We start from the raw sequence: 23602 nt of genomic DNA, 5'->3' as shown, positions 1-23602 counted from the left end.
GAAGCCGCCTGGTGAAGGTGCCATGGCGCTGACCTGGATCACAGCAGCATTTCATTTTCCTACCCCGTTCAAGCCTCGTGCTTTCTGGTGAAGCTGTTGACAAAGACACTAATCACAGAATCACAGAATTGTCTAGGTTGGAAGAGACCTCAAGATCATCGAGTCCAACCTCTGACCTAACACTAATAAGTCCTCCACTAAATGATGCTGTGTCCTCCACTAATGATGCTGTGAGCTGTGCGGTGTGGGCACGTACCCACCAAGAACAAACAGAGGTTCCTTCTGCAGCATGCGCAGAAATCCCAGTTAACTTGGGTGCTGAGCCAGGGACTCCTGAACCAAGTTCACCAAGGGCAGTGGGCATCTCTTACCAGGCTGCCTTCAAGCACGTGGGTGCTGAGCTCTTCCATTTCTGGTTCCTGGGGCCTTTGCTAGGATGATCCATCCTCTGACTAGCTCTGGGTTACTCACAGACAGTTTTTATTAGGTTGTCTTCTTGTGAATCTAGGGAAGGCTCATGGACAATCTGGGAACTTAGGCCATCAGAGCACCTATACAGAAAAGCTAATTTATTGTATCTCTTTTTTTTTTTTTTTAATTTTGTTTCTCAACAGTAGGTAACTCTATTATTAATCAAACAGGGTGTGTCGAGCATATCCTGAGGGGCTCTGCCTGTGTGCTCACACAAGGAAAGATTTTGAGCATCTGTTTTTAGGAGCCAAACAATGGGAACTGCAGAGCTGATAGTGTGTGATAGTCTGACTTGTGTGTGAAGTCAGAAGCATAAGCTCAAGTGGAGGAGCTTGTTGTCCTCCCATAGCTCTGTCTTCTAAGCCACAAATCAGCCCTTGTTCTGCCTCCAGCACAGTCTGATGCTGCTGCTGCAGCAGGTTGCAAGTTCCTACAGTAAGCCTCTCGGTATGTAAGTAGTTAAAGCACGTGCTTTCTTTAGTATGAACTCATGGGAAAAACATACTGGGGACTGAGAGAGTCTGGGGAATCTACGGAAATAGCCCCTTTTAGTAAGCAATTTGGATCAAACAATAAAAATCACTTATGTTTACTGTTGAAAGCTTATGCTCAATAAGTAAATCCTCAAAGCAAGGCCCAGTCAAGTCTGTTGCAGCCCTGGGCCAGAGTATTCCTGCACAGTGTTCCTGTCTCAGCCCTACAGCAGGGGCAATACTGCAGACCCGCTCTTCTCCAGTAAATTGTACTCCTGTCATACACATAATGAACATAACATTTATCCACACTATAGCCACAGATGTAGCCCACATGGGTGAAATAAATATGTTTGCAGTGGTACATAACACACTTGAGCACTGCTGCATTTCTCATAGAGGACCATATGTGCCGAGCTGTGCAAACAAGAAGTGTAGAGTTTAAACTGCTGTCGCTATAATAAGTACCCCCATCATTCTCCTTACTATTATATAAAAGAAAAACCAAAGTACAAGGCAATTACAGCTTGACAGTCCTGACATGTTTTTCTCCCCAATTTGTTTAAATAAATTTGCTTACTATTAACAACCAGATGGAAATGTATATATTGCAAAAAGATTCGTGCAACTAACAACATGAGCTATCACAGAGTATTATAAAAGATGAACTCCATTTCTTAATTTGTTGTGGTAATCCTTGTGTCTGATTTTGAGTTATATCAGTAAAACAGATATTAAGGAAAGCCAGCTGCTTCTGTTAAATAAACTCCTTTGTTTAAGACTTAAAGGGAGCAAAAAAGCCAGGTGGAGTTATTGATCTGTGAATATCATCCGGCTGGGCCTCACAGGCAGTACACTTCTGTTTCTTCTAATTGCCAGTGCCTTCAAAAAATGCTGGCCAAACCAACAGGCAGGGAAAATTAATGGTCTGCTGGGGATTTTGTCTCCCTGAGTTGCATACAGCTTATTACCAACAAAGCAGAGAATCTGTAGATATAAGAATTTAGTGGTAAAACCTTGGGCCTATTGAAGACAATGGAAAAAATCCCACTGTTGCAGCGTATTTTATGTCTTTACTGTGACAACGTAGGAAGGAGTTTGTTGTCTGACTCATCAATTTAACAATTTAACATGCAGATTTGCATGTTGATTTGGGTGCTACCTTTTGCAAATTCCCTCCTTCTCTCCCATAGTGAGAAAACAATGAAATCATACTCTGAAATCCCCAAGGTAAGAAAGGCTTACAATTACGCAGGTTCCTGTTCTCTCCCAAGTTTTGAAATTGATTGGTTTCTTGGTGAAGCACATAATGAAAATTCTTCTCCTTTTTTCTATTCTGAGCCTGATTAAAAAGAAATAATTGTGAAGCTCATACAAAAATTACATTGAGTAATGTATTTATTTTGAGAGAAGGGACTGAAGATTTTGTTTTCTTTGAAGTTGTAGTTGTATTGTGTTTTACAGTGCTTTGTTTTTCTGGGGTCTTATATGTTAATTTGTATTGTGATAACTTTAAGTATAAGCAAGCTTGTTAGAATATGAAGTTTGGATGTTGATATACATTAATATTTGGGTGAATTGATTGCAAACAATGTTAATTAAGGTTATTCTGGCTCTCCAAAATAATTTAAAGCTAGACTAGCCACTTGACTGGAAGCAGTAGCCTGGGCAACTATTTTTACACTATGTCAGGATATGAATGAAAACATCAAGAATACATCATTGTTTTATTTTTAGGACTGTCACTGTACCTTAACTTTTTTTTTTTTTTTTAAATACTCATTCGCAGATCACAGTTTTTGAAAATTGGAATTACTGAATGTGTTTTAGGGCACCATCTTCTGGTAGACAGAACGCAGTGTATTTGAATGGTTACCTTTGACTGCTAGACACAACTATTTAAAATATTTTTCACTAACACTACTCTGCAGGCTTACGGGTCACTTCTCATTCTAAATCTGCAATAAAAAACTATTTAACATTTTTTACATTCTTTGTATTCATTGCAAATGCAGCTATTCACCATGCTGCACAAATATGACTTGGGCCAGACCCTGTAAAATTCCAGTCACAACAGCCACTTTGTGAACGTGCTATATTAGACAGACAACATATGTCTAAGCACTTAAGATTAATACACCATTTATGTATCTTATTTCTTTTATAGCTTCATCTTCCACTTCTCTTACTTATTTCTGCTTTTGGCATTCCTGGCCACAGTAGCTTATTTGCTCATAGCTGAGAGACTGCACACAGCTTTACTCATACTTCCCTTGCAATCAGAAGACATAATCACTGTATATTCAAACACAATCTATTAGCTTAATAGCAGCTATTACATATGCATAAATACATTATTTATTTGGCCAGTACAGTTAACAGTGCACCCACTTAATATGTTTAAGTAGTTCTTAATTATGTAGATTCTTATTTCAGACTTGAAAATATAAAAAACAGAGACTTCACAGACCTAAAATTTATCTTGTACTAAAAACTAAGTCCTGACAACAATATTGCAAACCATGATCCAGGGGAAAAAACAAACAAACAAAAAAACAGACTGCATTAACACATTTAATAAATAAACAGAAACACTGTGTAAGGGGCAGACTGCTATACATGTCCCTCTGTTCTGTGCTGGTGAAAAATACCAGACTAACTGTATGTGCCTTTTTATACCACGCCAAGAAATATAGAAGGCTATGAGCACTGACCTCCTGACCTCACAATACAAGGCACTCCAGCTATGGTGAGAAGGGGACATATGTTTCTTGAGAATACCAATTACATTTACCTTGCATGATATTTTCTGTATGAGACAGTACAGAATGATAGCTGCAACACTTCTTAACTGAAAATAATAAACATATTTGCAAGAAGTAAGGAGCTGTTCCATAACCAATGGAACTAACAAAGGCTGGTCTCATACAGGACTGTATTCTGCATTCTTTGCGTTCTCCAGCTTGTAACCTTTTCTCCAAATCCCCAATAACAATGCAGTACTGTCACCCCCCTTTGGCCTGTAGAGCTCAACCACTGCGACAGTCTCCAGAATTTACCTGAGCCCTAAGCCATTACATGCAATACCTTCAGGTTCCTCCTATTATTTGCCTACATTCCTCAACAGACTTGTCAGTGTTCTTCTATCTCTAGCACTCCTCTACAACACCTTTAATTTTCTTCCAGGTCCACCTACATACAGCTTTCTCCGTGTCCCCTTGATAATATCCATAGCTCCTGGCAGCTTACCAGGCTTCTAGTTAGGTATCTCAGCTGTCCTTTCTTCCCAGCACACTCCTGCTCACTCCAATCACTACTTAGATGGACAAAATGCGGCAGGTGTGAGTGCTGCACCTAAAGGCTAAGTGTTACCACAGAAGGACTTTTGTGGGTCTCTATGTCTAGAGCCACTTACTTGTAGAGTTGCAGTATCTTTGAGATTGCTGATGTAGTTGCTTACTGTTTGTAAATAGCTTCATATTTTGTTGGAGGGGACTGGTTGGGGAATTCCTTAAGTTTCTTTTCTTTAGGAAATCATACTGAAAATTTCTCATTTTTCTCATGTGAATGAAGCTGCATGCTGATGAGAGAGATAATGACAGGTATCTAAAACAGTAATTTCCTACTGTTAATATAAACAGTTATCACACTATATCTAGAAGTACATTTATGTACTTGATCCCATATCTCCTTTATAGAAGAATCAAGGCCTCCAGATTACAGCATTAAGTTGCCTCCTCCCAATCCCTTTACCTGCAGGTATATACTCTTTGTAATCTTTTTAAGGTGCTAACTCAGAAATAATATCAGGCAAGCAGCAAATAGATGACTGACTTGTGTAAGATGTGTTTATTACTTTCATCCTAGTTTCTGCTTTCTTCTAAGTCCAGTATTTTAGATGCACACAACTGAAGATTTGTCCTTACAGCTGCAAAGAGAATAAATAAAATGTCTCTATTTAAAGGGAAAGAAACAGAACAGGGTGGGGGATTTATTTTCCTTAATTCAGTGTGTTCAGTTTTCTAATCCAAATTTAGAGCTTTGGGACAGTGGAGAAAAAGCTTGAAGCATTCCATATTAGTGGTATATTCTAACTCGATGCAGGCCTATTTTATCTTCTGGGATCTAATAAATGGCTAGCAAGAGGTCTTTGTTGTAAAGGTCACAACCTGAAATGGCACATCAATCTGCCTGCCAGCTGCCAGAGCCTATAGGTCAGGAAAGCATGAACATCTCTATTTTTTTTTCCAATGTAACTACTTACTACCCAGACAAAAGCAGTACAGTCACACATCTTAAACATCAACATGCAATTGCTTATATAGCTAAATTCTATACTACCTTTCATGCTGCAAGCCAAATGATGATGCCTATTTTAAAATTCTCTGTGGTTCTCTAAAACTTAACTTAATCATTGTCCTGCAATGGTACCCCCCATCCAATAATACAAGCATCCCAAATACTTTAATTATCTGAATATTGTTGAATTATGCTGTAACACTAGTAACTTAAGGAATACAAGCCAGTGAGACTGAATAAAACCCCTCACACCTTTCTCTTTTTCACCCCCACATCTGTTGGTCTCATATATTATTGTAGAAATCTGCTTAATTTCAGATCATTAAACGCTCAACTTGTAAGTCATATTCACACTCAAGTCAAACTAATGTGATAGTTACCAGTATTACAGCTTCTGCTGTTAAATTAATCAGAGATTTTGAAAGCTAAACTACTGTATACAGATCCGTGCAAGCAAGGAAATTTCTTGGGTAGTGGGATAAGATCACATTCTTAGACATATTATATGTGCCAATAGCTTAGACAGACCTTTGCCGTGTCATAACACGAATCTCATCCTATTACACACATAACAAGTCATCTGACAACTTATTTAATAAACCATTTTTTTATTTTTAGTAGAGCTTAAAATGAAAATGTCAGCCTTAATTATTGTAAAATGTCATCAGACATTAAATTCTAATGCTTTGTTTACAGTGAGAACTATAAAATCTTCCCATTACAATGTTTAAAATTGTTTCTCTAACTCCTCTTATTTACATCTTTACCTCTCAGTCTTCACTGATGCTGGCCAAGAAGCAACTAACTCAAAAAGATTTAGTTTCATGGTAGAGTATTATGTCTCCAAACAAGTTTGAGAAATAGTCATTGCATATGACTATTACTACCTAAAAAAAGAGATAAAACATTAATTGCATTATAGAATCATAGTTTTGTATCACATTGACAATCTAACACTAATGAAAACCTGGCCTTTTACTAGATGGAATCAGATGCAGGAACTCAAACTTACAAAAGGTGCTGGTTTTGGTTTTTACAGTCTCTTTCTATACAGTTAACGTTGTTTAAAATTTGGCCAGTTTGCAAACTGCAACAGAATAAATCTTGTCTGCTCAATTTCTCCACTCTGTCAGGCTATCACTGACTACTTAGTTATAAATAGAAACGGTTCTGATTCATTAACATAAAGTTTAAACATAATTTCAGTGCAGTGACAGAAATGACAGATTAATGCATTCTAAGAATCAACACTGATAGTATTGAGAGCTACCAAAGTAATTAAACAAATGCAGTAGGCTTGGAGATACTTCTCCTAAACATTGCACTTTCGCTCTAGGCACAAAGTGTAACATACAACAGACCAGTGCTTTTCTCTTTCTGAAGGCATGAGGTGCTGAAAGCATGTGTGTGGTGGTGCAAATGTTCCAACTGAAGAGGCCAATAATTGATTGTCCAAGAAAAAAACATTCACAAAAGTTTTATTAAAAAAATTCCCCTTTCACCTCAAACAAGTGAAGCTTAAGTTCTGTACTACTAGGTTATGTTTAGAAAAATGAAAATAGTACAGTAATTTTGAAGGCTATACATTGTAAAATCCCATAAATCAGCATAAACTCGGACTGTGCAAGCAAATATAGCAAGTATTTCAGATGTCATTTATTTGGTCCATCAGATGTACAGTATAGTAGTAGTATCTGAGTTTACAAAACATCAAATATAAATAACCTGAAACTGTAACAATACACAAAAAATTTGCTTCTTACATTGACATACCAGGCAGTACGAGCTGAAAAATTGGAGTAAATTAACAGTTTTACAGTAATGTACATAGTGCCAGTTGAAGTTTAAGAACACTGATAAAACATGGCACTAATTTGCTTTAGTGAATTTTCTCCTTGTTCAGGATGTGAAAGATGTTTAGGACTGGACTAAAAATACCTTTCTTCAAGCAAAAAATAAAAATTTATTTACTTAAATCTGGGCATCAGATGATGACCCTCTACTAAAACAGAGTACGATTTTTGTCCTATTGAATTATACCTAAAAGGTATTTACACAAAAATAACATGCTTTTTTCATGATGGTTTAAGCAAATACTTATCTGCAAGTATTTATAAACTATGTCTCTACTACATTTATTATATGGAATTCAATACAGAAAAACTTCTAAAAGAGTCTATTGAGATGACAGCTTTATCATCAAGAGAAACAGACAACAAATTATTCAAGCCAATGGTTTAATATTCCTTTGGAACGAAAGCCTTAGAATTAGTCTAGTTCTGGACATTTTTCACATCCCAAAATAATATGCTGTTACTGCATTACATTATCTTAATCATTTTGTCAAGGGGCATTTGCATGTTCAGTCTAACGCTATAATTTCATCTTGCTCCTCTGTCTGCTCTATACGCACTCTCTTTGTGCTGATGCACTCTTTGTCTTCTAGTTTTCTCTTGCGGCTTTTATCCTCCATATCATCAACATTGCTTGAATGGCCTTCATCTTCAGAATCGATAATCAACAGATCATCTTGATCTGGAGCTGCAAAATACATGTTTTTAATTCCAATGGGTACTGTTAGGTTTATCAACCCTCAAACCGAACTGCATACAAGATACCTCTAAGACAACAAATAACATCTTGAAGCATTCTTTATCCATACTTTCTCATTTAATTACAAGAATATTTTCAGTTTCTCTGAAAACAGTCTAAAACAGGCTTTTCATGTGGTCATTCCCTCTTCATTAGAGGTATGGAAAATATTGCAGTAACTCAAAAGTATTCCCATATTTTTGGGGAATTCTTACATTAGCTAACGCTAGCAAATGAACATCATCCAAAAGCTTAAGACAGAATTACAGATATTTAACTTTATCTGTCACAACAGTAAAACAGTAACATGTTTCCAGTAAATCATCTTTCACTGCTTAAACATCCTGTATTTGAGTTAAGCTATTTGGGGTATATTCAAAAGAACAGCCTATATTAAGAAAATGATGATACTTCCTCCTGGGTAGCACATAGCTACTTCATTCATCTTTTTTCCATCTCTTGCTCAAAAGGCAAAAAATAATTATGTAATAATTATTAAAAATAATTATAAAAAATAATTAATAATGTAAGCAGATTAATAAAGGTGTCTTCTTAAAATAACAAAATAAAATATGATCAAAGATATCCATAAAGTAACTTCTAATCTGTAGGGAGAAAGCAACCAATCTGGTTGATTCTTTTCTGTCAACCAATAGGGTGACTATCAGCTAGAATGGGTCTAACTTTTTAAAGTGACTATTTAAATCACTATGCAAATGGTGTATTTAAGCTGACCACCCTCCAGGAACCTGCAAGTTACATAATATAATATCAAGGTGTATGTACCAAAAGTTTTTGTAACAATCTTTGAATTTTTTTTTTTTTTTTTTACCATTTACTATTATACCTATACACAGAAGCAACTTATTTATTTCTTTTCATGTTAGTCATAGAAGTGAAGTATTTCAATCAGACCACCCTACTGAAATATTATTTTATTTTATTTAAGATTGCTTATTGTGACTTACCTGTTGATGTTGAGGGTTGCGCTCCATCATCGCTACCATTGGTAATGTTCTTAGATGTTGGTTCTGATGGTTTAGGGCCAACATTTTCAGGGGTGTCACCAACAACTTCAAATTCTACGTCTTTTTCTAGGTCTTCACTGCAGAAAAATCCATATGCTTTATAAACAACCAGGTGAAAATAAAAACATGTATTTTTTCACAAACAAAATATGTCATTCAAATTACTAAAGCACCCTGCAATTAGGAAAAAGTAAAAAAATAAAAAATAAAAATGCATTTTTTAAAAAAGGAAAAGGTGTTTAGCCCTCTATAATTTGTGCTTTGTCTATTCACAAACACTGTTCCACCCAGTGTCATGCCTTAAAATGCTTAGGAAAAAAAAAAATTACCTAAGCTTACTTTTCTTCCCCAATTTCACATTTCTATTCTCACTGTAATTGCAAGGTATTAATTTCCTGTATATAACATTGATATTACTTATCTAAAGTTAAATGCGAACACCAATTATTGACTTCTCTTTGCATTGCCATACTTGAACACAGGTAGTCCGGCAGATGATCTACTACTCCAGCAGGTTGTTTGTTTGTTTTTCAACAGCAGTTTCTCACTTGTTAGCTGCCCCACAAGTAAATCTAGCTTTGCACTGTACTTTGATGTTGCCTAATGACCAAATTATTCAGATGAACTCTTAGCAATTACTATTGTAATAAAATAACTATATCGATTCATTAAAAAAATTCCTCTTTAACCACTATATTTTAGCAACCTGATCTTTTAACTGTATTTGCTAATTTAAAATTCTTAATTGGAAATTCCCTATGGGACCTTGCTACATATATACACAAAAAATATTTTTTTTCAGAATCCTTACCTATGAAGCACATTGATTAACAGTGTATAATCCTGGAGGAAATCATCTGCTTGTAGTCGAGTGCCATTTCGAATTCCGAAGTCTGATAATTTCCTGTGGTTATTTGCTAGAAAAAACAGTGAAATACTGCGGTGAATAGAGATATTTATATAAAGATTTTCTTTCATGTTAAGAAATGAGTACTACTATCTAAAAAGCATTAATGCGCCACATACCTTCTGTTTCTCCTTCTTCCGAAGAGATAAGGATAGTTCCTTTTCCATCATCTATTTGTACATCTGGTGCTACCATAGCAAATTTTTCTTTCACTATCTGAAAGGACGAATACGATTACTTAATCCATGTCTGACTTTATAATACTTATAAATAACCTTGAATTATGCTGATTTTCCTATCCTGGCCCATGTTCAGGCATCTGCTAAAGCCGATACTTTATTTTTTCATTCCCATTTAAAAAAACATCATCTTTTTGCTGTCTGAAATCTTAAGATTTAGTCACAAAAATAATATCTATGACACCTTTGCAGATTCAGATGATAGGCTGAAACCTTTTTTTAAATACTTATCTCATAAAATGACAGAATTACAAATCAGTTGTTACTGTACCATAGCTACTGAACTATTCGCCTCAAATACATTTTTTCCCTGTTAGTTAGGAATAGGCTTTAAAAAGACCAAAAAAATACAAAATACAAACATTCTTTCATATATATGAACACACATAAACAAGACGCATACTGGCTAATCCAGCTTTTCTTGTAGCTGAGAGAAATGCAAAGAGTAGAGCAAGTATTAACAACTAACATTCAGTCAACATATATGGAACAAAAACCTAACTTCAATACTGTACAACGTAAGTGCCAAAACAAAAGCTGTAGCTAAGATTTAAAGTTTTACCTTGTCCTGGAGTGTTAGCACAGTAACTTTGTGTACATTAAGTTTCACAGTCACTTCTGGCTTACTTGCGCATACATAACAGTTAGGATTTGGTGGATCCAAAGCACAAGGAACCAATAGCTTCTTTTTGGGATTTGGCTGCTTGTTCAGGAAAATCTTGAAGACAGACAAGAATGAAACAAGTTATTCTGTAAGTAACAGCACTCATAAAACCTGTTTTCTTACGGATTTGTTCTCTTAGTCTCATAGGTTGTCCTGTTCTCTAATCCTCTTTGACATGCCTGGCGAACAGGAGAAAGTGAGTATTACAGCTAGTCCACAATGACACCTGTGCTGACTGACTACCTACTGCCAAACAGATCTGTAACATCAAACAGACATGTTTCAAGTGATGTCAGTCTGGTTCTTTCTCTTACCAAGCAGCCAATTTTCATGAAATCAGAAGGAACTTAATGATCCTTGAGACTTCTACTTTTCTTTCTATCGCAGCTGAAGGTTCCTAGCACATTCAGAATGTACTGAAGTAGCAACGAGTGATAGTCAAACTACACACTAGTAAAAGCAGGTAAAATATAACTTGAATAAATAATGAATAATAAGAAAGTAAAAGTATCATATTCCCACTTACCGTTCTACACTGATCTATTTTTCCTGATAAAATCTTCAGACCCTCCAGCACTATCAGACCAGCTATTACTGCATTAGTAGTAGCTATAGCTGGGATAATATTTCCTGCCATTGCTGCAAAATAAGCAAGAGTATGCAGATTTTTAACAGCAAATGAAAACTAGAAATTGAGATTATTATTTTAAGAAAAACAATGTTATATTTTATTCTTACACTTAATATCAAATCTGCTCTTCATATTCATACTGAAAACATGCATCCTGAGGTTGGCAGCAGAAGTGACAAAATCCATTGCAGAAGGGTCATCCTGACAAGAAGTTAACATAAAAAGTATTTAAAAATCAAATTACACATTGGGAAAAGTTAGAAATACACGGTACCAAAAATTACTACCTTAAAACCAGATGTTTTTTAAAAGGTCCATACAATATTCCATTTCAAAGTTTATGTACTTCCTCTTTCAAAGAGCATGTTTAGACAGAGCAGTAATACTTGAAACGTGGATTTTAAAATTTTATTTAGTATTTTAATTTAGTATATTACTATTAATATTTTGAACATACACGGCATTTTAATGTCTGATTACAAAACCTTACAAGGCTTTATGCTTAGTTTCAAAAACTGTTTTAAGAAACAGTGTTTTTTGTTTGTTTGTTTTTAGTAACTGTTGTAATATCATTTTACTATTTTGTCAACACCCTATATTTACACACTGCTTTTTCTTTATGCCAGGTGACAGGCTACAGAAAGATCACGGTCTCTGGTACTAAGGGAGACTTGATTTGCTTCGTTTTTCCCCAGCAAAACTTGTAATACACTGCACACTTACTCAAAGCTAATAACTTCCAACTCAGCAGAACTCTAGCAACAAACAACTGTGTAAAAGCAAGTTTTAGAGGTAGCTAGAGCAAAGGAAAAACGAACTGGCATTCTTAAAATATTTTCGAAACGAAAGTATTGCAACTACTTCTGAATTTGTGTGCTTTTTAAAGTTGGTGAATTGTTATTTTACATCACAATACTTAATCCTGACACTCAATGGAATACGAAGCATGTAAAGTATGTATATGCTTACATATGGAGTTTACTTATGGAAAGTACTTTCAGAGATGTGTCAGCCATTTTTCTTCTAGTAGTACTATACTGGAATTAAAGAGTCCAACATTCATTGTATGTATGTAGAATATAACTGTTTCCTTTGGTAATTTGGTAAACCAACCTTATCCCATATAAGCTCTGCTCCATCGCCTTTCTCAGCCAGGTGAAGTCTAAGGGTTTCGACGCTCTTTGAAAATAAGTGTGCATAGCTCTTCACATCGAGAACCTGCTGATCTTTCAAAACCGAGGAGGATTCATTTTGTTGGTCAGATACGTTTTTCTCTTCAAAAGGAAAAAAAAATAGTAAGATAAGGAATATTTAGAAATTCCACTAAAGTTCTCCTAAAGAGCTAATTATTTGCTAATTCAGAAAAAATATTTATTTTCTAAATGAAGAACAGTGTTCTTAAACTACAGTTGCACCAAGATTAAAAAAAAAAAAAAAATCCACATTTTCTACTGTAACTAATAGCTATACTGTGCCATATCAATAGATGTGCACAATTTATAGCAAATGTAAATTTTCACCAGAAGTCAACTTTTAGAGATAAATTCATCAGTGCATGAGAGATAAGGTCTTTGGTATTTAATCCTGTGAAATGCAAATTTTCTATGACTGATACCAAGTATCTGAAATAATTCCAAAACAGTTTTTAGAAAAAAATGTTTTCTGTATTTTGAAAAACTACAAATCTCCAGGAGTCATGAAGAAGTAATATGTTAAGTATCAGTAATCAACTGTGACAGGAAGAAACTGTATGTCACTGTGATGCCTTAAGAAACAGGAGGTGTGACTTACAAATAGACACCATGAGGAGGAACAATTACCTTGATTTTGTACTTCAGCCCAGTCCAGAGGCACTGGAGGCTTTCTTTTCCTCCACAGCTTATCCATGGTCAACAAATATCTAATGTCATCTTTGAAAAGCTAAAAAACATAAAAAAAATAAAATAAAATGTATAAAAAAGTATTTTATTTTTACACCTCCTTTGACACTGAAAAATCAGCATTAGATTTCAGTTTTTGCTTTTCTCCTTGATAATATTTTCAGCTGAATATATAAAATTATGTATTTCGTATTTTCAACTCCACACGAAAAAAAAAAAACAAACAACAGATTTGAAAAACTTATTATTCCCTGTTTTCTAACATTTACTGCAGAAATCAGACAGTTCTCATTAATTCAGGGATGGGGGGAGTAAAATTAAGAAACAGCAGTCCAAACAGTGGCTCCATGTGCCTACTAAAGCCATCTCTACAGCAATTCGTATATTCTCCCCAAGATACTTTTACCTACATGCCAACTTATTTTCCAAGGAAAATTATTACTACCTATAAACATGACATTTTATACTAGTTTCCTCTAATTATCACTTTTAGCAACTATTGTTATTTAGCAACATTTTAGAAGGAAAACTCCTAAAACAGTTCGTATTCTGTTTTACCAGTGTCTGATTACATACACAGCATGAATGATCGCTTTCTGGTCCTCAAACTGGTTCTGATTATGCTTACTAAAACTCCTACAGAATTCAACAGTTTACCTTCTCACATTAGAAGTAATTTGAATTATTTTTTTCCTCACATAATATGGACAAACTGCTGAAGTTGTCCATCCAGGCACAGATGGAATGCCATAAAACAACAAGACCAACACAACAGCAAAATTGGTGGAAGTCATAACATAGTTGCATGACTGATGGCTAGTATTAAGTGTTCAAACATGGGTTTTGACTTGACTTTAAAGCACCTCATACACTTCAAATAAAGACATTTATTGGGGGTAGAAAAGATACCTTAGTAAAAAGCTTAACTGGATCGTATCCAGTTGATTTAGCCCACTCCTTAGTTGAAACACGTTTAATCTCACCATCTTCATTGGATGCTCGTGCTCTGGCTTCTGCTTCTGCTGGCTCCCCTATTAATTAAGTATTAACAAAATAAATTAACAAAATAAAAGAAAATCACATCCAAACATTACCCTTTGTCAATAACCAAAATTATTCAGGGTCTATAAAATGGCTTTACTGTTCCCACTAAGAGTTAGATTAGACATAGTGCAACTTCTCCTGTTTGTTTCTACAACTACATTCCACAAGCCTAACTTATTGCCACAAAATTCCTTCATTGACAGAAAAAATGAACAATTGTTTCCTCTTAATTTTCTCCACATTATTTTGTGATTTCATAAATCTCTAACCATCCTCTTTTAGCAGCCTCTGTTACTGGCTGAAGAGTCTTGATCTGGTTAGAGGTTCAAAACAGAATCAGCTTCCTACCTCTGGCCACCCCTATCCAGGAAAATTCCATCCATGCAGATACTATTCATTCTGTTTCTTTCCCAGTCACATCCAGCAATTGCTATTTTTATTACTAGTAAGTAGCAGTCTGATGTTTTCATACAACTATTAAAATCTTGACTGAATGAGAAAATCAACTCAGAGACCATAATTTTATATGTAAATTTGTGAATGTTTCCCCCTTCGCCAGTACAACATTTTATATTAATCTGCACCAAAAACTACTTAGTATTTCATTGCCTAGTCGCTCTGTATTGTGAAGCATTCTGCTACTTTCAATGTTTAGCCATCATCTTTATTATTCTGAGTGAGTTTGCTTAATCATGTAGGCTGAACAGTACTGGTTCTATCCCCAGTCTGAGAAACTCTTCTAATCAAGACTTATCTCTATCATTTACGTAGTTTATCTGCTTCAGGATCTCATCCTTTTTTGCCCATGACATCTTAGCTCCTTTAGGTTCCTCATAAAAGAGTTCTTCCTGCAGATTCAAAATAGAGTAAACCAGATACACTTGTCCACAGGTTTGCCAATGCCTCCCAAGTTTTGCCAGTGTGACTAGGGAGCGACGGTATCCTCCTGGCAGAAGGCCACAGCTTCTCTCAGCTTTGTACCCACCACAACTGATGCAGCTTCCCAGGCTAGGTTAACGGTTGGACTTGATGATCTTAAAGGTCTCTTCCAACCTAAATGATTCCATGCTTGTAATCAGCATTATAGCAACTGACAATTTGCTCACTACAGATATGAGGCCTCTCGCTAATACGCTCACAGCAGCTCAACCCTTCCTCTGATTGCCCTAATGTCCTTCTTCAAGCAAGCAGCATTACGTCTGCTACCTTCAAGTACTCCAGCAGTTGTTGATTAAAGTGAGTTTATATTCCACTATCTTAAGAGTTAGCTATTCATTCAGGACTTGTGTAGGAACAACCTGTTAGGTAAATGCTATCCGATAAACAGAAAATCTGAAGTATCCGAGGCAGATCTGAGCTCCCTCTCCCAAGTCCACCACTCAAAAGGATCCAAAAGGAGAAGCTACAAAGATGTTTATTCACCTTTACAGTAACTACAGTTACTGTCCATACAAAAAATAAAGAAGAGCTACAAAAACATCACTCACAATGGGCATAATTGCTATGTGGATAAATGTGGAAGTGTTTCAAGCTAGAAGAGTTCAAATATGATCCCTCTGTTTTCAATTTGGCAATCCCTCAGCTAGCAGTGGAAAGTGCAAAGAAACTACAAATATCACTCAGTTTTCAGTCCTTGGTTCAGAAGGCAAGCCTCCCAGCTGCAGGGAAGGAATTACTCCATCAAATCCAAATATACTGAAAAAAAAAATGCTACTCTGTGAAGATCAATAATACTTAATTTTCACATCAGATTCACTTTTCACTTCTTTGTGCACATGGAGGAGACAGCTTGCTCCAGAGGGAACAGGAATCTCTGAATATATATAAACGTATTCATCTAAATCATTTATCACACACCTGGATGTATTAGCTGTTCCTCACAGCTGCTCTACCCACACTCTCTGAAGAGAGCTAGTACATGACAGTGACCTATCTTAGATTGTATTAAAAGGTTTTGACAACAGCTGAAGTGATCACTTCATTAAAGTTTTAGGCTGCCCACAAGGGCTACAGTTCTGACTGCTGAAAATTATTGAAACATCAGCATTCTGAGAGGCATTTTTTTTGCACACTGGCCACACAAAGACCTCTGGTATACACAGTGCATTGAGTTAACTAAAAAAAAAACAAACAGCTTGAGCCTGCTTCAAACTTTTAATAAATGGTAGTATGAGGGAACTAAAGTATGCATGGTGTACACAAATATCTGTGCTGCAAACACAACCTAAATTCATGTTCTCCATGGGCACTGTAAGTGGAATCCTCCTAGAAGAAAGTGGGGTTGCAATGTAACTTTACAAAATGGACAGAAGCAAGTCAATTTGTGACATAAAACATTTTAGTAACAGGCTAAGTTACCAGTTTATATCACACTTACAGGCAGCTTCAGGATCAGCTCTATCAGGAGAGACTTCTTGATCAGCATCCTCTTCTCCAAACAATTGGCTATATTATAATTAAGAACAACAATAAGACACTAGATTTTCATCATGTCTGTTTAAAGACTCAGATATTTGCTATCTGACATATACCCACTTTAAAATTCTTGCTATCAGAATGCCACTTCATACATTGTTTTTTCAATTGTTGAAATTCGTCACATGCAGACTTACCACTGACAATGCAAAAAGTCCAATATAAAAATTAATACAGTAAAACAGATCTATTTGACTCATTCAGCAGTTCATCTATTTCCACGATCCCTGCAACCTTTATCTCTGTTAATACAATTGTTACACTGAAAAATGTAACTTCCATACAAAAGCAAAGGATAAAGCATCCTCAGGCTACACCTCTTTGACAAACTTTTCTGCCAAATTTTAAGTGAGATCAGAACAACAGCTAAGTACTAACTGACATGGTATCTTTATATATATATAAAAAAAAAAAAAAAAAAGCCAAAGAACTGGAGGTTTTTGCTGTAATCCATGTTAATTTTCAAATGAAGTGTCTTTTTTATTTCTCAATCTGTAGGTTTAGAAACCTACAGAAAGAGAGCGAGTCACAGCAGCTATTAAAAAATAATAAAAAAGACAACTTACTTAAACAAATACTTGGCCCACACAATGCAATGGATAGGTTCCGATGGCGTATTTCGGATTGTGCAGCCTGGAAAAGTCTTCTGAGTTGGTTTAGGATGACATTCATAACATTCTGTCACTCCCTGGTGAAAAGTGAAATATTTACTTGTCACGCTGCGAAGGCTACTGGTAGTATATGCTATTATCAGATGAACTGTAACTTTATCTCAGAACACCCAACACCCTGTTGTCTAAAATAGCCAATGATTTAAACTTAGTGACAAGAGTAATGCAGAACCTAACCTTCTTAATAACTGTTACTTGTCCAAGGTAGCCTGCAGTGCCACTCTCTATCAGAGGAACATCAGCAGCCAGACACATCCTGTTCACGTGGTTGCGGGCAGCTGCAAAGCAAGAGGTTTTAAAGAAAAATTTGAATAATTAGAAAAAAGTCTGACTTCACCAAACACAAACTTGCCTCTTATGCACACAATGACCCTGAATCTGCCTTATTTTGTTAAAGAGAGCACTATGCCTTTTTCACAAAGGCGATTTTCCAATTAAAACAAGATATATTGACACTATTAAATACAGCAAACAACTGAATAGTTATACATGTATACACAACACACATCAGTTCCCATAAAGCAGTGACATAGCAGCCAATGTTTACTTACAAAGCACCTGTAAAAGCACTTACTACACTTTCAAGCCACTAGTTAAGAACAAAAATATTAGTCAAACTATAGCTGGCTTAAGAGGATGTTTGTTATTTAACTGGCATTGCTTAAGTACTTATAGTATAACACGTTAAAGTTCTGTTCCTATGAACAAGCAACAGTATTCTCATCTCCAATAAAAAATCATAGTGAAAACTTCACCTCTGTTATCCAGAGCATTCATAACCAACGTAAACTGGCGGAAGAACTCTACGTTATAGTCAGGGCTACAGAAAAGAAAAACAATACAGCATATCAAAGTTGTTGGTTATTACGCCACAACAGAAAATACACATATTGAAAAGGCTGTATAAATTACACATACTATAAATTTAGTGCTAGCCTTTAACTACCCCCTTTGTCTTCTGCCCATTTTAAAGATGTGTAAATGCATGAACTTCATGCCACTGGAAGGAAGCTTTCCCAATTATTATTACCATGACCAATGCAACAGGAAGACAATGGAAAAAGTGTTTATGCTGCTCTGACCTAATGAGTAAATTGGCTGAGCTCTGATCACTGACCTTAAAAACACCATCAGCTGAGGGTAAAACGCACATACCATAATTACCACAGCTCATCAGACTGTTGATAATTCATTACAGTTATATTTTACATATAATTGAATTATATCATAATTCAATTGGTTTTGATTGTGCCTCAATGCCCTTAGGAGCCAAGATGAGGGAGTTTAAAATCTTGACACTTTAGTACCCTGACACTGCATTTTTCTGACTTAAAGAAGGTAGTGGCAAAGACGACAGAGTAGCACGGAAATAGGATTAATGGTTTTACAGTTTCAGGAGAAAGATGCAATGAACCAATGCTTCGGTGTCTAACAGCAATGTCAGAGCTGAAACCTTAATATTATAGACCATGACTTTTTTTTTTCTTATTTTTTCCTTAAAAAAGGACAAATATGCATTTAAATGTGGGAAATATGGCTAATGAAAATCTACATGATCTCATATTTTGATTTGTTATGAAATACAAAGACTAGATTCTGATTGTTTAGGGCATGGTATCATATGGATTATATAAATATTACTCGGTTACCTATACAGACACAGAGGACTTTTTTCCTTTTTTTTTTTAGAAACCATGGACTCAACATTCACATTTGTTTTCATCTAGTTATTGGTCATGACATTAGGGCATCCTTACAATGTAGAAATGTATGTAGTAAACGTTGCTAATAATGTGCAAATTACACACAAGCAAACAACTACAGATAACCAGAGCTTAAGAAAATTCATGCAAAATTCACACTCCTACTCAGGTGCATGGTAGCCTCTCATTTACAGCTATTTCGTCTTACTGCAGAAGCTTTGTAAAGTATCTTAAAGCACACCATTGCAGCATTTAAATACAGCACTTGAAAATCAAAATGTGATCAGAGCTTAAAAAACAAACATACTTCATGATGCTATCATGGTAAGCTATAATATTAGCTTCTGGAGAAAACTGTAACACGCTTTCCTTGGCAACCTAGAAACAAAAACAAAACAAAAACAACACTTATTATTTCTTCCATCTTTCTAAAGAGACTCAATACCTGTTGAGTATTGAGTAAATTGACTACCTTACTGATTTTAATACTTTTAAATGCATTATTATAGAGAGCCATGAGCAACCAACTAACACCTCTTAACAGCATAAACAAAATTGTACCGTTTCTAACAATGTCAATAATAATAATACTGAATAAATAAGACTTGAGCTTTGGCTTTTTCCTCACCTGTGATTTCGATCTTCCAACATGTTTCTTTTGAAACAAAAACTGCCTGTTGAGATTGCTGACATCAATAGTATCCAAATCAATCTACAAACACAGAAAAGGCAGCCATTTCACTTTATACAGAAATAAAGGAACAAAATTAATAATAGATTTTGAAGCAAATGTGATAGGATCTGTGAAGTTTATGCATTGGGTCCTTTTCAGACCTGCATACAGTTATTACATCTGCACTACAGCAATTGTAAAGGCACAGTGATCAATTATTCATTTTCAGGAATCCATTCATTTTAAATAATTATTAACAATGTAATCATCTCAAAAATTAAGAGCTTTATGACAACAAACTTTTTTCAGAAAGAGTCCTTAGTATACCACACACAAAATTTTGAGATACATAAGCAGAATATTTAATAGAAAGTCAATAACTGACTCTCCTATTTACTGCTGGATGAAGACTGTAGTGGAGAACTCATCAGGAGCACAGCATACACACTCAGAAAATCCTGCAGGATTCGGTCAGGCCCCACACGGGACTAGTCACCCTGAACAGAGCTCTGCACCGTGCTTCCCCACGGTCCAGGAAAGGCTACCCAGCACACTAATTAGCACTTCTCCTTTACGCTTGAACATGGCTTTGAGCAACTGAAAGAGTAAACTGAGAGCTGCACTGTCATCTAATTCATACACTGCGGGGCAAACTTTTATGCTTGGACACCAGGACCCACTGCTTAAGTGCATATTAAAAAATAATGAAGTTCACTTAAAAAAAATAATCCAGTCGTGTAATCAAGATGTTTAAAAAACATACACAATTCATGAAGTACAACCTGAAAGTACGCCATTACCTTGATTCCCCTAAGAGCCATGTTTCTGTTCATTAATATACTCACATGAACATCCTAACTGCAAATGTCTTTGCCCCCCACCACAAGAATCAAGATTTATTCATTTTTTTGTTGCCACTATTTTTCCTTTATACCCATGCTAGTCTTCTCATGCCCCTAACATTTTTACATGGTGGGGGGGGGAGACAATCCCTGAGCCTCATCAGCATTTCCCCCAGCTCCCCTGGCAATGCCAACACCCTCAGCACCACAGCCCCTACAGCTCTGTGGCATACAGAGAGCCAGAGCATGCAGCGGGAGCAAAACTTGCTGAGGGGCTTCTCATCAGCTTTTCATTTTAGGAACCAAACTCAAGTAATGAAAAAAGGTATGCACACACTTCTCATTGAGGACCCTTTGCATGCAAGATCCAAGTTCCAATATTAAGCTTCCTGCTGTCCTAAGGAAGTATTTTTAATTTAAGGATTAAAAATTAATGTACTAAGTTGCAATAGCCAAATAGTTTTATTTAAAAAAATACATAGAAGAACCTGTGAATACTGAGCAAACTCATTAATATAAATTCATCAAAAATACATACTCTTTCAGAAATGCATTATGAGGTACAGGGTGCTTATTACCTATAGTATCCTCATAGCCAACTGCTATGGTCTTGCATCTCCTAACTAAAACAATACATGTGTTTGCCTGAAAACACACTTCTACCACCTTTCCTTTCTTGTAAGGCAGTCAGAACACTTGCACAGTCCAAAGCCACGAAGTTTGAGAACTTGAAGTGAAACTGATTAAATGCATAATTTTGTTAAAACATCCACTCCCAGGAAAGCCTTAATTTAGCACTTTAAGTGGAGATGATAACAAGTGACTTAAGCTACAGCTGAAAACTGATCTTGAACAGTACTGCCAAGCCCAAAAAAGCAAAGGAAGTTCTTCTCCAAGACAATACTTGAGACCACCAGACCTCAACCAAAACTACAATTTAGCTAAGAATGATCAGAATCTGACAGTTCTTGCATTAAAACAACTTCACACTTTTGTAACTCCCATTTCTGTATGTTAGAAGGAAAATATCTCAGAGGTTCAGAGAAATACACAATTGCATTCTTAATTTAGACTTGGATTTTGACTAATTTAATTTTGTTCTTGATTCACGAGAAGAAAGACACTGTTTCAACAAAGCGTACTTAATAAAGTTACATGTTTCTGGTGTTCAAATTGTATTTGTTTTAGTATTAATGTTTTGTTAAAAAAAACTTTCAGTTTACTTACAAAAAAAAAGCATTTTCACAGTTTTTGAGTTTACTGGTCTGAAAAAATCAAGAAAAACTACATGCAATATCACAAATGCTGACAAAAGCAATTTCTTCAACTGATATCAATTTTCCTCTTTGCACACAATTCTATTTTTGCTCTCACCTTGCCTTTTGCCCATCCACTCCATGTTATCAAAACGTTACTCTCCCGCATAGAACACTGCCAGTAATATTTTTAAATTAAGATGGCCCTGATCCAACATATACTTAAGTTAATGGAATCCAACCAAGTCAGACTTGAAAGACAATCCAAAAAAATCAAACTAAAATAAGGGAAACAATAAGCATGCCCCAATGAGATTTATGCTTAATGACTAATTGGAAAATCAGGATACTAAACTCTATTTCAACGGACTGCAGGAGCACACAAATGACACAGTAAGGTGGGTAAGGAGGAAAAAAACAACTGCAGAAATTGCAGACTTCTGCTCTCCTTCACAGGTTTAGTTTACTCGTATGTTAAGATTTGATAGGCTCTCACTGGAAGAATTAAATCCAAGGGACAGCGAGGAATTACACTTTAGCACATCATACAAACGTTTAAAAAAATATTTCAGTGGAAAAGCCTGAGTTATAGGAATAACAGTGCAAACCTGTAGCTGGACTCCTCTGCCTGCTGATAGTTTTAGAGAAAAGCTGTTTCTAACGAGCTCTGCTCAACAAGTCTAAATGCAGAAACAAACTTCTCACAACCTGCCACTGAAGCGGCTCCTGGCAAAGCACCGGAAAGTAAAAACGCATTGGACCAAACGGGCTTGTGCTCTCGCTCCGTTTGTCCTCCCCGACTTCTTAACGTGAAATCAGGGAGACGCTCCTCAGGGCCGCAGGGCAGCTCATCTCACTGCCATCCCTCGGCTCTGCCCTTGCTACCCCCGCAACCACCACCGGGAAGCAAAAGCGAAAGCAGCAGCAGTCCGCGGGCAGCTCTCTCGGCGGCTCCCCGGGGCTGACAGCTTTAGGGCCGGCTCCCCGAAACGCGGCCCCCCCCCCGCGGCCGGGCCGTTACCCCCGGCACCAGCAGGGGCCGCGCTGAGGAGCGCGGAGCCGGGCCCCGGCCCGGGGGCTGCCCGCGGGGGGCAGGGGGGCGCCCGCAGGCCGCGGCCCTTTGTGGCGGGCCCGGCCCCGGCGGCGCTGCGGGGCCGCGGCAGTTTGAACGCCCGCCGAGGAGGCGGCGGGGCCCGCGTCCCCCCCCCCCCCCCCCCCCCGCCCCTCTCGCCACACGGCGGCCCCGCGCCCCCCGCGCCCCCCCCGGGCCGCACCACGTCGATGTTGCCGAAGCCGGTGAGCACCAGGTCCTTGAGCAGCTCGCAGCCGATGCCCCCGGCGCCCACCACCAAGAGCCGCGCCTGGGCCACGGCCTCGGCCAGCTCGCGGCCCAGCGGGCCGGACACCGGCGCGGACATGGCGGCGGGGGAGCGGCGGTGACGGGCGGGCTCGGCGCGGCGCGGCGGGGCTCGGCGCGGCTCTCCTCAGCCGGGCCGCACTCCGCACAGCGAGCCCGGCGCGCACCAGAGCGCCGCCCGCCCGGCCCCGCAGCGCCCCCCGGCGGCGGGAGGGCCCCGGCCCGCCCACACGGGCGGCAGCGGGCGCCGCAGCTCGGGCGGGGCCGCGCGGGAGCCGCGGGTTCGAGACCCGCTCCCGCCGCTCGGGGCAGCAAAGCTCGAGTGGGAGCAGCTCCCCCGGCCCCACAGCCTCCTGCCGCGGAGGGCAAAGCACACACCCGGCACCCACGGGGAGTT

General features: G+C 37.6%; 1 protein-coding gene and 1 long non-coding RNA gene across 3 annotated transcripts; one reads left to right on the top strand and one right to left on the bottom strand.

Annotated features, from left to right (window-relative positions):
• Positions 1–86: 86 nt before the first annotated feature.
• LOC137861713 (uncharacterized) lies at positions 87–12371 on the top strand. 2 transcript variants are annotated; one of them, XR_011099792.1, is made up of 4 exons: positions 87–2174; positions 10813–10869; positions 11061–11136; positions 11931–12371. It is a non-coding gene; the product is annotated as an uncharacterized lncRNA (long non-coding RNA). The 2 variants fall into 2 exon arrangements; XR_011099793.1 differs by lacking the exon at positions 11061–11136.
• On the bottom strand, positions 6705–23388 carry UBA2 (ubiquitin like modifier activating enzyme 2). The gene is made up of 17 exons (XM_068693101.1): positions 23123–23388; positions 19706–19789; positions 19385–19455; positions 18130–18194; positions 17552–17652; positions 17270–17391; positions 16606–16673; positions 14094–14215; positions 13125–13224; positions 12418–12578; positions 11412–11505; positions 11200–11312; positions 10572–10727; positions 9890–9986; positions 9675–9780; positions 8804–8940; positions 6705–7784 (listed from the first exon to the last, which is right to left on the bottom strand). The coding sequence occupies exons 1-17, from the start codon at positions 23264–23266 to the stop codon at positions 7606–7608; spliced, it is 1920 nt and encodes a 639-aa protein (XP_068549202.1). The 5' UTR covers positions 23267–23388; the 3' UTR covers positions 6705–7605.
• Between the last annotated feature and the right edge of the window lie 214 nt (positions 23389–23602).

Source organism: Anas acuta, chromosome 10 (assembly GCF_963932015.1).
Source record: "Anas acuta chromosome 10, bAnaAcu1.1, whole genome shotgun sequence".
Lineage (NCBI taxonomy): Eukaryota > Metazoa > Chordata > Aves > Anseriformes > Anatidae > Anas > Anas acuta.
This window is presented reverse-complemented; position numbering and strand designations above follow the sequence as displayed.

Bases quoted from the DNA above. Each gene is read 5' to 3' on its own strand.
- UBA2 (XM_068693101.1), bottom strand. From the start codon at position 23,266: ATGTCCGCGCCGGTGTCCGGCCCGCTGGGCCGCGAGCTGGCCGAGGCC. The intron at 19,790-23,122 runs GTGCGGCCCGGG...CTGTGTTTGTAG, and splicing joins GCTTCGGCAACATCGACGTG to ATTGATTTGGATACTATTGA. The intron at 13,225-14,093 runs GTATCTTTTCTA...TATGTTTTTTAG, and splicing joins CAGTTAAGCTTTTTACTAAG to CTTTTCAAAGATGACATTAG.